The 13,748-nt window shown below is 48.3% G+C and overlaps 6 protein-coding genes across 6 annotated transcripts; 3 read left to right on the top strand and 3 right to left on the bottom strand.

Annotated features, from left to right (window-relative positions):
* Positions 1 to 29: 29 nt before the first annotated feature.
* Positions 30 to 1,244, bottom strand: N7487_009826 (uncharacterized protein; the record flags this gene model as incomplete). Its single annotated transcript, XM_056877556.1, has 1 exon — positions 30 to 1,244. One exon carries the CDS (start codon positions 1,242 to 1,244, stop codon positions 30 to 32), a length of 1,215 nt encoding a protein of 404 aa, XP_056726136.1.
* A 1,312-nt stretch (positions 1,245 to 2,556) lies between these two features.
* On the top strand, positions 2,557 to 3,818 carry N7487_009825 (uncharacterized protein; the record flags this gene model as incomplete). Its single annotated transcript, XM_056877555.1, has 2 exons — positions 2,557 to 2,606; positions 2,657 to 3,818. The coding sequence occupies 2 exons, from the start codon at positions 2,557 to 2,559 to the stop codon at positions 3,816 to 3,818; spliced, it is 1,212 nt and encodes a 403-aa protein (XP_056726135.1).
* A 124-nt stretch (positions 3,819 to 3,942) lies between these two features.
* N7487_009824 (putative anaphase-promoting complex subunit Apc5) lies at positions 3,943 to 6,560 on the bottom strand (the record flags this gene model as incomplete). The annotated part of the gene is made up of 6 exons (XM_056877554.1): positions 3,943 to 4,854; positions 4,914 to 5,020; positions 5,071 to 5,191; positions 5,241 to 5,655; positions 5,709 to 5,802; positions 5,852 to 6,560. 6 exons carry the CDS (start codon positions 6,558 to 6,560, stop codon positions 3,943 to 3,945), a joined length of 2,358 nt encoding a protein of 785 aa, XP_056726134.1.
* Positions 6,561 to 6,746: 186 nt separating this feature from the next.
* Positions 6,747 to 7,819, top strand: N7487_009823 (phosphoribosylaminoimidazolesuccinocarboxamide synthase; the record flags this gene model as incomplete). Its single annotated transcript, XM_056877553.1, has 3 exons — positions 6,747 to 6,896; positions 6,969 to 7,344; positions 7,440 to 7,819. 3 exons carry the CDS (start codon positions 6,747 to 6,749, stop codon positions 7,817 to 7,819), a joined length of 906 nt encoding a protein of 301 aa, XP_056726133.1.
* A 133-nt stretch (positions 7,820 to 7,952) lies between these two features.
* Positions 7,953 to 9,226, bottom strand: N7487_009822 (CIA30 family protein). The gene is made up of 3 exons (XM_056877552.1): positions 9,115 to 9,226; positions 8,831 to 9,064; positions 7,953 to 8,718 (listed from the first exon to the last, which is right to left on the bottom strand). The coding sequence occupies exons 1-3, from the start codon at positions 9,191 to 9,193 to the stop codon at positions 8,000 to 8,002; spliced, it is 1,032 nt and encodes a 343-aa protein (XP_056726132.1). The 5' UTR covers positions 9,194 to 9,226; the 3' UTR covers positions 7,953 to 7,999.
* Positions 9,227 to 10,121: 895 nt separating this feature from the next.
* On the top strand, positions 10,122 to 13,101 carry N7487_009821 (uncharacterized protein; the record flags this gene model as incomplete). The annotated part of the gene is made up of 5 exons (XM_056877551.1): positions 10,122 to 10,444; positions 10,495 to 10,630; positions 10,743 to 10,833; positions 10,982 to 11,166; positions 11,221 to 13,101. The coding sequence occupies 5 exons, from the start codon at positions 10,122 to 10,124 to the stop codon at positions 13,099 to 13,101; spliced, it is 2,616 nt and encodes an 871-aa protein (XP_056726131.1).
* Between the last annotated feature and the right edge of the window lie 647 nt (positions 13,102 to 13,748).

The following is a 13,748-nucleotide window of genomic DNA, read 5'->3' as shown; positions in this document are numbered from 1 at the left end:
ACACGCCCCCACAGGAAAGGAACGAACAATCACTCAGCCCAGTCGACAAGGAACTCATCCAACAAATCATAATTAGCCCTTTCCCTCTCCCTCCGTCCCCGCAGAAGATCAGCAGCAATATCAAACTTAGGCTCAGGACTAGAACAACCCTCCCTCTCTGGTGACGAAACACGACTCGAAACATCCAAACGTCGAACATGGGTCTTTCTCTTTTCACCACCCCCAACCACAGGGTCGATATTAGGTATCTCAGACTCGAAATCTCCCAAATCAATCTCAATCTCAGGCTGTCTCTTTGTGTCATGTACTTCACGCCCATGATCTGATTCCAACACAGTTTCCGCACTGAGCAGTGACGAACCGCGCCCAGCAGCCGTCCTAGGATATTGATATGGCTCATGCAATGACACCGGCGACACAGATCTCGTCGTGCGACTATCACTATGATCAATCGAATCAAAGCTCCGTGGCGACCACGGCAATCTCTGTTCAAGCGAATCCTCCTGCACGCGATGTCTACGAGCAGCACGCATATATCCCCTGGCTGGGTCACGGGAACATTCCCGATGCTGACATCCATCCGTCAACAACTCCGTAAGAAGGACATTTAACTGCGCCAAGCGCTTGACCTGTCTGGTGGGGATTGCGTCTTCGGTATACTGGGTCAATTTCCTCTTACGGGACATCCGTGCGCCCATCCCCATCCCCGTGCCCATCTGCGATTGCGATTGCGTTTGCATCTGCTCGGGTAATTCTCTTGCATCTCTCAGCCCACGAGATTCAAACCTCGGCGACTGTCCAGCTTCCATTTTCAACGCTTCTTCCTCATCATAGGCGATTGCGGGCTTGAACCCGATGCCGTGGTCGATGAGGACTTGGTGGAGATAGTTGACGCGACTTTCGAGGAAGGCTACGTAGCTGCGTGGTACCTCTTGTTTGGTGAGGGGGTCGTAGCCCACGCAGCGGACTTGAGCTTTTTCGCATGACTCACAGCGAGGGAGGCGTTGGTCGCAGCGGTGTTTGCGGAGGCGACATCTGTTGCAGGCGGAGACGCTGCGGAATGGAGGGGCTGGGGGTTCAGTGGTTGTTTGGTTGTTTGGTTTGGGTTTGGGGGTTGGGGTTGATGTGAGTTGTGGGGAGGTTGGGGGGTTTTTGCGGTTGGTTTTTATTGAGCTTTTGGAGTTGGGGAGGGGACTCCGTTTGTTTTCTAGAGACGATGAGGTTGGAGATGGGTGTTTCAACATTTTGTGTAGTTGAGCTTAGTTATGGATGGAGGTGAGTTTATGGAGTAAATGAAAGATAATTATTTTTTTAAGGGCTACATAGTCCAACTTGTATAGATTAGTACAACATATAAATTATAAAGAACTCCGAAAATATGACATTCAATATGTTTGATAGACTTCGAATTCCGGATTTTATCCCGGAACTTGGTTTTCGACCGGAAAACTACCCTAACTCCGAACAGGTGGGGCTTATATAGATGTCCTGATAGGGTAAAAGAGGTAAAAAGACGTTGATATCTAGGTATCTACAAAGATATTAGTGATATACCTATAAACACCCCCTAAATATAAACACAACTCATTCATTCTCTACTATTCTAACTCACTAAGAACCTCTATATATTGTAAATTCTACCAAGTAAAAGACTGTCTCGGCCGAATGCGGAAACGCTTGAAATAGGGCTGTGGAGCGACGGATACGAATGGAGGACCCCACGCCAGAAAGAACAAAAATCGCACGCAATCCGATATATCCCCAAAGTAATCTCGGCTAAACACGGCCAAGCATATCAAAAAGCGTGAGATTAATAAAAACAATTCATATACTAAAGTTTAGCAAGGACCTCTGCTTGTCCATTGCTTCGGAACTACGGCAAATAGTGCATCTCGCCCATCTTACTTTATTGGCCTTTTGTTTGGAGTTCCCGTCTGATATCGGCACTAAACTCTAGACCTTGACTAGGAACTGCAAAGGGATTAGCCCAAGGGATAATGTTGAATATACATCCGTGGATTCACGGGCTTTTACAACGGGTGCAACGGGTGCAACGGCATTGAACAGAAATCGCTGTACGGAGTACATTTGTCCGGAATAGCCCTGGCTAAATTTCCCCTCTCATTCGAAAGTTTAATATAAGCTTCCGTAGATGGTGTGGGGGTATAATTTCTTCTTTGCCGATCTTTCTCTCTTCTACGTCCATTTACTAATCTAGTCGAGTCAGGACCAGATGCAAAGGTTCACAGGCGTCTGAAATGCATTCCACAGCAAAAAAGAAGATATGAAGACTAAGATTATTCCAAAATGGCAGAACTGAGACACATCAGCAATTCAGATCGAGAGATGATTTGTGTACAGCATAGACCCCTGTGTACAGCGTAGCTAGCCAACGGTTGCTCCTCTTAGCGGCTGACAGTTACCCGCAACCCCTATCACCATACTTTTTTTTTTTTGTTTTTCTTCTTCCTTTTTCTACTTCCTCAATCTCGATCCCTTGGGTTTGCCTCTCCTTATCCATGATAATTCCGATAATTTCAAATGTCTCCGGATCAAATGGACGAGAAGCTCTCATCCCTCACGAGATATTCTGCCACAGATAGACAGTACGATGATCCCCAAAGAAACTAGCTAAAAAGCAAACTAAACCAAACAGATCCGGATCTCCCCATCTGACTCTTACTTTCGAAGCAAAACCAGAGCTTGATCCCGTTTATATAGATTCCTACTATTTGACCTTCAAGATTACACGGGATTCAGATGATCCACAAAGGGAACCATGCATCATCCATTGGGACCCCGTCGAAGATGGATTTGGCCAGTCAGGTATAATGATACTTCACCATGAATCCAACGAGATACAACCCATCCAGGTCGAGCCCGGCCAATTATCCGCAAAGCAACTCCACCCACGAGGTGTATCCGCATCAGATCCATGTTTCCAGCAACTTACCCCAGGCGACACCGTTTCCTGGGAAGTGGTCTTGCCGTCTATCTACTTGGACTCATTCATTGAAGACCACTTGTATGAAATCTTCTGGCCAGGCGGCCAAATTCCTTTGTGGAACTGGGGAACATTAGCAGAGCATAATGACCAACTCGTCCCAAAATTCCCTGCAGCGGTACTACCTGGCGGACCACATCAGTCACTTGAAATCATCAATATCGAAAGTGATATAGAAGATGAGATAGCAACGGGCCCCTCGCCGAGACCCCTTTCACCATCTGCTAGGGTGAGCGACGCCCCGGTGTTCAGCGTCAGCGTCGCTGGGCCCGCTACGCTATCGATGAAAGACCGCAATGTTTCAGGGAGACTTCGCTACCCAGTCACTGTTACCGTCACATACGATACAGCTCCTGGTCCATCGGATGACGGGAAACCGGTTATATTTCATACATTCATTTTCGAGGATATGGATAACCGTAATGATGGATTCCGGCTCTATGTTGGAGGAAAGGACGGATGGAGTCCACATGAGCTTAGTGGTTTACTCACACACCACCTTTACCGATTCTTCTTTCCAGATCCGTTCCATGTTGGTCATAGCCAGGATCGTTTCCGGACACTAAGGCCGGGTGAATCGTGCTCGCTCACGAGGGAGGTGAGTGATTTCCCGAAGAATGCAGCACCTGGTGATGTGTTCCGGTATGGGTATAAGGGAGGCAAACTTGACTGGTGGAATTGGGGCGATTTTGAAGATCATGAAGATACTGTGGTGTGGATTTATGGACGGGTCACAGACCCGAAAGATAATGAAGGCAGACCTGGGATTATTATTCCAGCTAGTAACTTGATCGAGTTCACGATAGTTGAGTGAGATGAGAGCAACTCGAGGGAGAGAATATATCACCGTCATACTGTAACCCTATTAAACAGTCATCTGCTTATATTACGAGAACAAGGCAATTTTGTAAGTGTATATTATTGTTTCTGGGAGGTATTCATGATTCAGTTCGTAGTCTCCGCAGATCCAGATACTTGGCAGCATAATCATTAGCCAATACCGGATCACCCGTAAGATGCATAACAGTAGCCTTCTTAGCCATCATCTCCGTCTGGCCCTTGATATCCTCAATTTCCTCGAAGTGATCATACGCCGAATCAATATACCCAAGAGCACGGTTAATGTACTCTTTTCTCGTAGACGTCGAGTCCCGCCCCTGCAAGCTCCATAGCTCACCTGCCATGCCCATATTTGCGTCCACGAGAAGTGAATACGCCTGCGCGATGAGGCTGTAGTTCTCTGACTCCAGGATCTGGGGCATGACGCTCTCGACTAGTTCGCCTGTGGCTTCGAATTCACGGAGACTCAGTAACACTGTGGCTAATGTGCAGATGGCTTCCCAGAGGTCGGCGAGGACTTTTGAGCGATGCGCGATGCTGGCCGCGCGCATGGCGAGGGAGAAGCCCCGTTGCGGTTGACCGGATTTGCCGAGTATTTGTGCTTTTAGACAGAGTAGCTTGATTTGGGAGTGGATGTCGAAGTTCTCTGGTTGCATGGAGTGCGCGGCTTGCTCGACCATTCTCAAGGCGCGACCGTAATCCCCTTGACGCATAGTGAATTCTATTGAATAGAAGGCTAGAAGCATGCGCATGTCGAAGTCTCGTAGTTGTACTGCTTGGAGTTGGGATAGGATGTGTTCAACGGCCACCTTGTCATCACTGTAGGTTGTTAGGAACGGATCTGTAAGAAGTGATATAGTCGGGAGTACTTGCCGACATATTTGTCGTCGTAATTGCAGTAGCCCTGAAAAATAAGTCCAGGCGTTGTTGTATCTGAAAGATCGGAGCTTCTCTGGGTCGATCTTATTCATCCGTGTAAATGCCTCCTTGTAATTGCCTTTCTGTGCCAACTGTAGGTAATGAATCAGCATTTCTGTTATACACTTCCAGAGAAAGCCAGCTGACATACTATTTGGCAATTTCGGAATGTGATCTTGACAAAGTCATCATGAGGTTGGCCTTCCGAATAGCACTCGCGGAATATCTCGGTATTCAGCCAAGCAAGGTGAGTAGCTCCTGTCGGCTGTATTAGCGCCATCGCAATTACTACACACTTAATGCCATACCTATCCTGGCGTACATGGAGCCCTGCAACAGCATGTATGCACCTGTGGGAGTAACGCCCTTGGTCACATTGACGTGGGATGCTCGCACGAAGGATTCGACAATTGATGCAAGACTCTCTCCCTGTTTATCATTAGCATAAACCTGGTCAAAAGGAAACGAGAATCCTTACTTGCTGCATCTCTAACTTAGCTTCGCTGAGTAATGTGGTACTCATCAGGGACCACATGTCAGTCTCCTTGGACTTGGCCTTGAGGAAAGCGAGGCCCTCTTTTTCGTTGCCCAACATGCCACTGTTCTGAACTTCCCGCATCTGCTCTGGGAAAGCTTTGCCGAAGTGATACAGCCAGCTCATGCAGAAGTTCAGGCAGTTCATATCGTGAGACTCGCGAGCAATTGCCACAGCCTCTTGCACGGCTGAAATAGCTTCACTGAAACACTCAAAATCTGCTTGCATGATAGCCAGGTTCAGAAGTGCAAATTGATATGCACTTCGGTCAAGAGTCGCGTGCATGGTGTAGTCAAAGTAGCGGTGGAGATTGTCAAATGCTGAGGTATAGTCTCCAGCCCTCCAGGCGTCAAGATACCTGGAATTTTGTTAATCCCAATGTACATCGATAATGATATATACAACACGTACTCCAGGTAATACATCATTACTGGGACTGAAGCCTCTGAGGTCATGATACGTTTCAACTGAGCTCTCATTCCATCCGGAACTCTGCCTCCCATTCCTGTGTCCGTTAGCACATGGGCATGACAAGCCAGAAAAGAAACGCATACTTTGCAGCTCGCTGACTTGGAACTCGATCAGTCGCTCTGCATCTTTGACGCTGACCTCTCCCTCCCCATCCTCGTCATCTTCGATGTTACCATACACCACCTGTGAAAGGTGGCTGGTTGAGTCTAGTCCCAAGTCGCGTAGGTTAACATCAACGGCGACTTCTTCAGCTTCGCGATGTCTACGACTCCAGTAGCTGTAAGTGGGTAGACGGTATTTGACAAATCCCGTCCAGAGTTTCACGGAGTCGTGAAACTGCAGCCGCGTATATTCAAGATAAGCTCTCCGTACGAACACGCCAAGCGGCGAACTCCTGGACAGACGCATGCGATCATCCTCCACTGGTGCAATCCCATTATCTCTCTCATGGATCAAATCCTCGCGCGATTTAGCCAGGAGTGACGGGATAACCTCGCCGAAGAAAGTTTCCAGCGCATCCAGCGAGTCGATGGACCAGAGGTTCTTCAGAAACAAGTCCCAGAGCGTACGCCCAGGAACAGAGGACTCATGGCGAGACAGGCATTCTTCAAGCGCCGAAATTGTCGGCAAGTAATGCTCCTCCCATTGCTTATCGGCGGCATCTAGTGGGAACAGACCCGCTGTGAGGAACGAGAGGACGTCAATAGCAGAAGAATTGGGCACGACGCCTTCAGTGTAGAGTGTGACCAGACACAGTAAAGAGACTCTCCAGGGAGTCAAATAACGCGTCATTTTGTCTTCGTTATAGCTGCCACATCTTGCTGTGTTCTATCAACGGTATTGTTCCAAGGGCGCGCGTGTTGGGGATAATTGATCGACACCTGAGGCTGTAAGGCTGCAATGCGGGACAGTACTCGGGAAAAAAAAGATGACGCATAACTACTTTCCTCCGCAACTCACCAATTGAACAATTTCACAATGGCTCAGGCTCTGACTACCACAGATTTGCAGGGTGCCTTGCCCCTTATCGCCAGAGGCAAGGTTCGCGACCTCTATGAGATTGACGATAAGACCCTCCTCTTCGTTGCGAGCGATCGCATCTCCGCCTACGATGTGATCATGGAGAATGTATACAATTCCCCCGCCAACACCACAATTTCCTAAAGACTGCTTGCTAATGCCAGTCCTTCTTCAATATAGGGTATCCCCAACAAGGGTGTTCTCCTCACTCTCTGCACGCAAACGTGGTTCAAGGCCCTGACAGAGGCAATCCCCTCCCTCCGCACCCACTTCATCACCCTCGACCTCCCACCCCAGATCCCGGAATCCCTCCGCCCAATCCTGCAGAACCGCAGCATGCAAGTGCGCAAGCTGCGCATTCTCCCCATTGAGGCAATTGTCCGCGGATACATCACCGGCTCCGCATGGAACGAATACAAGAAGTCCGGCACCGTGCATGGAATCAAGGTCCCCGCCGGTCTGCAGGAGAGCCAGGCCTTCCCCGACGGTCCTATCTACACCCCCAGCACGAAGGCAGAGCAGGGAGAGCACGATGAGAATATTCATCCGGATCAGGGTATGTTCTTTTCGTCGAATCCGTTGGCTTGATATATCAGTACCAGATGTATAGTATACATGAGACAAGACCCCCACCTAACACATCACTTACAGCTGTCGCCATTCTGGGCGAACCCTACGCCTCAACTGTTGCCAAGATGGCCGTTGAGCTCTACAAGACAGCACACGAGTACGCTCTCGAGCGTGGTGTGATCATCGCCGATACCAAGTTTGAGTTTGGAGTCGATGAGGAAACTGGTGAGGTCGTCCTGGCTGATGAAGTCCTGACGCCTGACTCCTCCCGCTTCTGGCCTAAGGAATCTTACGCTGTCGGACGCGGCCAGGCTAGCTTCGACAAGCAGTTCCTGCGTGACTGGTTGGTCAGTGAGGGTCTCAAGGGTAAGGAGGGTGTGCGCATGCCTGATGATATTGCCCTTAAGACGGCGGAGAAGTACCAGGAGGCCTGGGAGAAGATCACTGGTGGTAAGATCTAGAGTGAGGTATACGGTTAAGCCCGCTATATTGAGGGATATATATGATTCACAAATGTAGATTTTTGTGTTTGTTTATGATTGATTCGAGACGAGAATGAAATTCAAGTATCATGTTCAATGGCAGGCTCACCATGGAGCAGGAATTATTATACACATATATGGCTCCATCTTGTCCTACCTTTACTCCTCCCATTCAGACTTCAAGCCCTTGAGACCCTTCTTATTTGAATCCCGCTCCTGCTGCTTGCTCTCTTGCTTGATGGACTTCTTGGGCATATCAGTCCAACCAGAGCTAGCACCCTCATCAAGAGGCAGCGCATTATCACCACAGATCCGTCGCTCCTCTTCAATCTCCGCCTCACTGATGCCATTGGTCGCCCAGATCTTGTGAATTCGTAGATCAAAGGGACCCTCGACACGGTCGGTGAGACCAATACCAATACTCTTAACACGCTGGCGAGTCAAAGAGGTCTGGGGTTCAATGACAAAGCCGTGATTCGTGCGCACAAACGAGTTAAATGGCAAAAGGACAGTCTCCCATCCATTTGAGCCAGACGTTGTTGTACTGGTAGAGGTAGAAATGATCGTCGATTCAGGTGGGATGTCCGAAAGCGCGGCGGGCAGGCCAGTAGGATATAACTCCTCAACGGCATCGGGTGAGTCTGCCTGGAAGTCATAGTCTTCCTGTGAGTTTGATGTGTCGCGTAGGCGGTGGTGTCGCGTGTATAGTCTGTGCTGGTGGATATCCGTCTCAACGACCGCGTCGGTCTGCACGTTGACCGTGTACCGGCGGCCGTCGGACTTGATGCGTAGGGCAAGATACGCGTAGGGATCAACGTCCCAGAAGAGCCGACCGAAGAGCCAGAAGCCTCGGTCTTGGTTGCGGAACGCGGCGTAGCCTGGTTTGCATATATTAGTTGTATTCCTTTTTCCTTTTTCTTTTTTTTTTCTATTTTCGTGTTCTAGGCCACTTGGAGGTGTCACTACTTAGGTAGCGGGTAGTGAACGTACCGGTTCTTTCAACGCGCCAGTTGTCAGGGAGCTTAGTTGAGATGCTACCGTGGAAGCGCGCATGCGAGGGAGTATTTGAAGAAGGTTCAGCTGGTTCGTAGTCTAGGCTGGCTGTGCTAAAGCCCCCTACTGCGCGGTCGGCCATGGTTTTGCATCCTGTAACGGTGCCTTCATCTTCGAAATTCAGGAGTGTATAAGGTTTAGTCGGGGTATGGAGGGCTTCTGTATTCCAAGCTGCGGCCAATTAGTTGAGCTGCAAGACTGACGACATTGACACAACTTACCGATCTTTGATAATCGGCCGAACTCATCGGCGCTGCGTTTGAAGAATCCGCCTTGAGCTAGACGTCGAGTTGGAAACATATTGTAATTGTAATTCAGGACCTCAGGATAGGGAGAAGTCCAGGTTCTGGAGTTGGAGTTGCTTAATATCAGTCACTTCCGAGGTGGCGTGGACGGGATCGATAAGATAAGTGTGTTTGGGATGTTTGATCTCTCTTCTCTCTCTTCTCTTTATGCCCTAACTTCCTTTTATACTTCATTTCCCATTCTTATAATATATGTATACCCTTGGGGGTATTCTATTTCCAATAATATACACGTCATCATGTTGCAACTTTACTCTCCAGAAACTCGGGATTTGGTATTAAAAATTCAAGATTCACGCCAAATGCACAACCCAACATCTTGAACACTTAATCTTCCTTTGTCCCTATTGAGCTTAGTACTTTATCAAATGCCATGCATGTGCCGATGGCTGACGACATTCTGATCCTCAGGAGCATCTCATATACTTCGCCAGGCCGACACCTGAATTGGTATGACGCGTATTCCCTTTTTCAGAGGGAGACCCAGACTTCATGGCCAACTTTATCTGAAGACTCATGGACAATATGCGCTATACACCTTTTCATGAGGGCCCAGCTCCAATCAGTTTTCTTGATGCCCGATTCTGAACCAGTGGTTTGATTGTCCCCTGGAGTACAGACCCCTGGTTAATGCTTGATTCTGAGTCAAGACCGCTCCATACTAGTACTATGAGGGCTCCCCGGAAATATACCGTGGTTAACTTCATATGTACTTGTCTGTGCTGGGAAATACCAGCCTTAGAAAGCGGATATTTCGATTTTTATCCGAATATGGCGACGGAGATGGTTTTCATAGAGAATATCCCATGTAGTCATTTCAATACCTCGTCCTCTTCTCTCTTCTTTTTTTTCCATACATCTATACCACACTCGTTTACCGCAGTACAAACACTTAGTTACTTTCGTTGATTATATATCTCCCGATGTCTACGATGGCGATTCATTACGTCGAACGAAACGGCTCTGATCCTAGTATCAGTAGGCATAGTGCCCCGGAGCCTACTATCCGGAGGCTGGATGACCATGAACATACAGCTTCGGAATATAGTTCTTCTGGACCTAGTAGCTCGAAGCCTAGTACCCCAGAACAAACTGATGCCGAGCCAGTCCAGCAAGCCGACGGAAAGAAGCTGGGAGGGGCAGACACGCCGGTATACGTCCCGCGTGCGGACCGACTGAATCAAACTCCTAGCAAGGGAAATGCACAGGGCCTGTTTCTTCCGGACTGTTGTGTTTTTGTGGGAAAGTAGGTATTCCCCAGTCTTCTATGATACTATCTATATTGACTCTGAATAGCCTTTCCATCAAGGTTTCTCCTGAAAAGTTGGAAGAAGATCTTACAGACATGATCTCTGCATTTGGCCGGTGTCATGTTAAGATCAAGCTGTCACAGGGGTTGAAGAAATTACCTGTTGGCTTTGTACAGTTTGAAGTGAGTGCTCTTTTATATATTTGTATATTTTATATATATCATATCATATGATATATATAAGATATAAGATATATGCTGTGTATGGTATATACTAACATCACATCCTAAATAGGACACCAAAGCAGCAAATGCTGCATTGAAACAAAATGGAAATCTGATGCTCCATAATCGAGTGTTGAGATTGGAATCATCTAAGGCCAGACGTAAGTTCCCTGTGGATTTTTTTGTTGGACTCTTCATCTCATGTATTTGCCTTTGCACCTCTGCACTTTTGCTCCTTCGCACCTTCACACTTTCTCACCTTCTTACCCTCTCATCTTCTCACCTTCTCATACTTTCCTTTTTACTTAGGAACTGCCAACTTCGGTTATCTCTCTGATGCTCCTATCGAAAAATCCGAAGTCCTCGCTGCCCTAAAGGGACGTGGTAGTCTCGAGGGCATCAGTATTGAACACTTTGTCAACCAAGACGGAGTCAAGTCTACCTTTGGCGTTGTCACTTTCGCATACCCCGACGATTACGCAGATGCTCTCCAGGTAAGTCGACTGTCCAATTTTGCTCCGACTCTACTGACCACTTGATAATTCTAGCATTTCCACAACAACCCCGATTACTACATGACCAGATCCAGCATGGACCCCAACAACGACAACCAGCTTCCTCAGGATTACCCTCCTGCAGGGCACAGGCCGTCTAATCAACCTCCCCCAAACCGTGGCAATCAGCAGCGATACAACAACAATGGTCGCAGATCCTTCCATCGTCCATGGCTCAGTGGCAGTAACAGCAACAGAGGTGGATTCCGAAATGCTCCTGGTCCTGCCCCCAGAAACCAAAATGCACCCTTTGCAAATCATGGCCACAGTCAAAACTTCAATGGTCAAGGCCATTCGCCTCACGGCTCTTTCCATCAGAACTACCCCAGTGGCCAGGGTTTCCCTCAGAACAACTTCAACCAGGGCTATCCCAACCCTAACTTCAATCAAAACTTCCCGGGAAACTTCCACCCGAACTATCAGGGCAACAACTTCCCCCAGAACTACCCCAATCAAAACTTCGTAGCTGCGGGTGCCTTTCCCAACCCCCCTATTGTGTTCAACCAAATGCAAATGCATGAAGGCGCACCCCCGCCATATCATGCGGAGTACACTGCTATGCCAACCCCAGGGTTTCCTGTGTTTTTGGGAAATCAACCATACCAACCTTCTAATACTCTTCCTCCAATCATCACTCAGGCCCAGCCTGTTGCTGGTCCTGTTGCTGCTTCCGTTCCCAGTCGCCGACGACTGCCCCCTCGTCCTGACTGTCCCTTGATTGTCTCCAGCCAGCCCCAATTCGACACCGAACATCACAGGCAACTCTACTACGAGCCATATCCCACCGAGGAACCCGTCGCAAATATGCAGCCAGGTTGGGCAGTTTACCCAGGTGCCTGTTTTGTGCAGCCTGACTACAACCAGCCCTACCCGCCCAGCCCATATCCTCGTAGTCGCCAGTCTAGTATGGAAAGTCAACAGAACACCAACTCGCCGCCCAGAGCCAACGAATCTGAGTCAACCCTGACCCAGACTAAAGTCCAAACCCCCGACACGGAGAGAGGTCGCCAACTGGTTCGGCCACACCACTCCAACACCGATGGAGGCTGTGACATGGCTCCAGTGTCTGCTCCTGCTAAAACCCAGAGTGACCCCGTCTCCATGCAAGCTCTGGATGGTTCCCCGGTAATGATTAACACAACAGGGGCTAGCAAGTCTGCTGACGCTCAAATTGAGCCCGCTGCACCTGTGGAAGAGCTTACTGTGTCCGAGAACAAACCCACCGAACCTGAGTCCGAGTCCAACCCGCCTCAGGCCCAATCCACTTGTGCTCCATCTTACGATGAAACAAAAGAAGAATTGATTGATGAAGCCAAGCCACCATTGAAAATCGACACCAAGCATGAAGAAAGCACTGGGTCCTCCTCCGAAGCCGGCCCCAAGACACCAGACACCGACGAGTCTCGGGAAGGTGCTAAACTTCAGACTCCAGCCAAAGATGACTCATTGAAATCACGCGATATCAAGACCCCTGATACCGTCGAGACCCTCAAGTCAGTCGAAAAGGACGCTCCAGAGAAAGGCAAGTCCCCGGAAGTGGCCACACCCACTCCAGCCAAGAGTGGTGACAGAAGACTCGAGCCCGCGGTGCCACAGGACAAATACCAACTGGCTCGCCATGCTTTCCAGCATCGCAAACCCCTCAAGAAAAAGTACCAACCCAAGACCGACACCGGTAAGACAGTTGAGCAGTACACCCGTGAGGTGAATGCGCAGCGCGCCTCGGCTGACCCTGACTCGCGTGTCTCTGAACATCTCTTGCAAGAGGTCATACAAGAGCTCGAGAATGAGCGCAGGGATAATATTCGGAAGAGCCGAGGACTCGGTCCTAGTGATAAGAGCAGCGTTGAGAGTGGTGCTTCTTTGAAGAAGTAGGCTTGATATTGACACATGATTGAAATGGGGATGAAGGAAGTTATCCGGTTTGATTTGCTTGCTATGACAGGGCGTTTTATTCTTATCTTTTCCTTTCTTTTGTTCCTAACTGGTTTTATGGTCTGGCGATTCTTTATTCGAATCTCTGTATCTGCTTTTCAGAGAAAAGAAAAAACACCAAAAAAAGGGGAGCATGTATATTACGATGAACATGCTCGATTCAATTATCAAATTTCAATTTTTATTCCGCAACCTTGCTCATCCCTATCTGTAATCCATTATATCGTATATCAATATTAGTTCCTAATAGTGGTGGTATTCTTGGTTCAAGGGCCATAAATAACCTACTATAAACTATCCTCAAGTATGAAATATAAAAGATAAAGAATGAAGTAGCTCATCGATAATAATATGATCTGATCTGATTTGATCTGATTTGATTGACATGGCCGAAATGGAAACTTGATTCCCGCCCATGTAAACGCCGAGACCGAAAGCCGGTTTATATGTACAAAATGCTTCTCGATGCCAGGTTGCATGCCATAGATACCGAAACCGAATGCCAGTGGGGGATAGTAATGCACGCCGAACAAAAAAAAAAAAAAAGAACGCAAGGAAAAAAGAAAATGGCAAATTCCCATATGCAA

The sequence above is a fragment of the Penicillium crustosum genome (assembly GCF_028827405.1).
Source record: "Penicillium crustosum strain IBT 35664 chromosome Unknown utg000004l_segment0_segment0, whole genome shotgun sequence".
NCBI lineage: Eukaryota > Fungi > Ascomycota > Eurotiomycetes > Eurotiales > Aspergillaceae > Penicillium > Penicillium crustosum.
The sequence above is the reverse complement of the archived record's forward strand: the minus strand, read 5'-3'. Positions and strand labels throughout refer to the sequence as shown.

Coding starts and splice junctions, on each gene's coding strand:
- N7487_009822 (XM_056877552.1), bottom strand. CDS start 9,193: ATGTTTCCAACTCGACGTCTAGCTCAAGGCGGATTCTTCAAACGCAGC. Junction 9,065..9,114: donor CGGCCGATTATCAAAGATCG/GTAAGTTGTGTC, acceptor AATTGGCCGCAG/CTTGGAATACAGAAGCCCTC. Junction 8,719..8,830: donor CTGGCGCGTTGAAAGAACCG/GTACGTTCACTA, acceptor TATGCAAACCAG/GCTACGCCGCGTTCCGCAAC.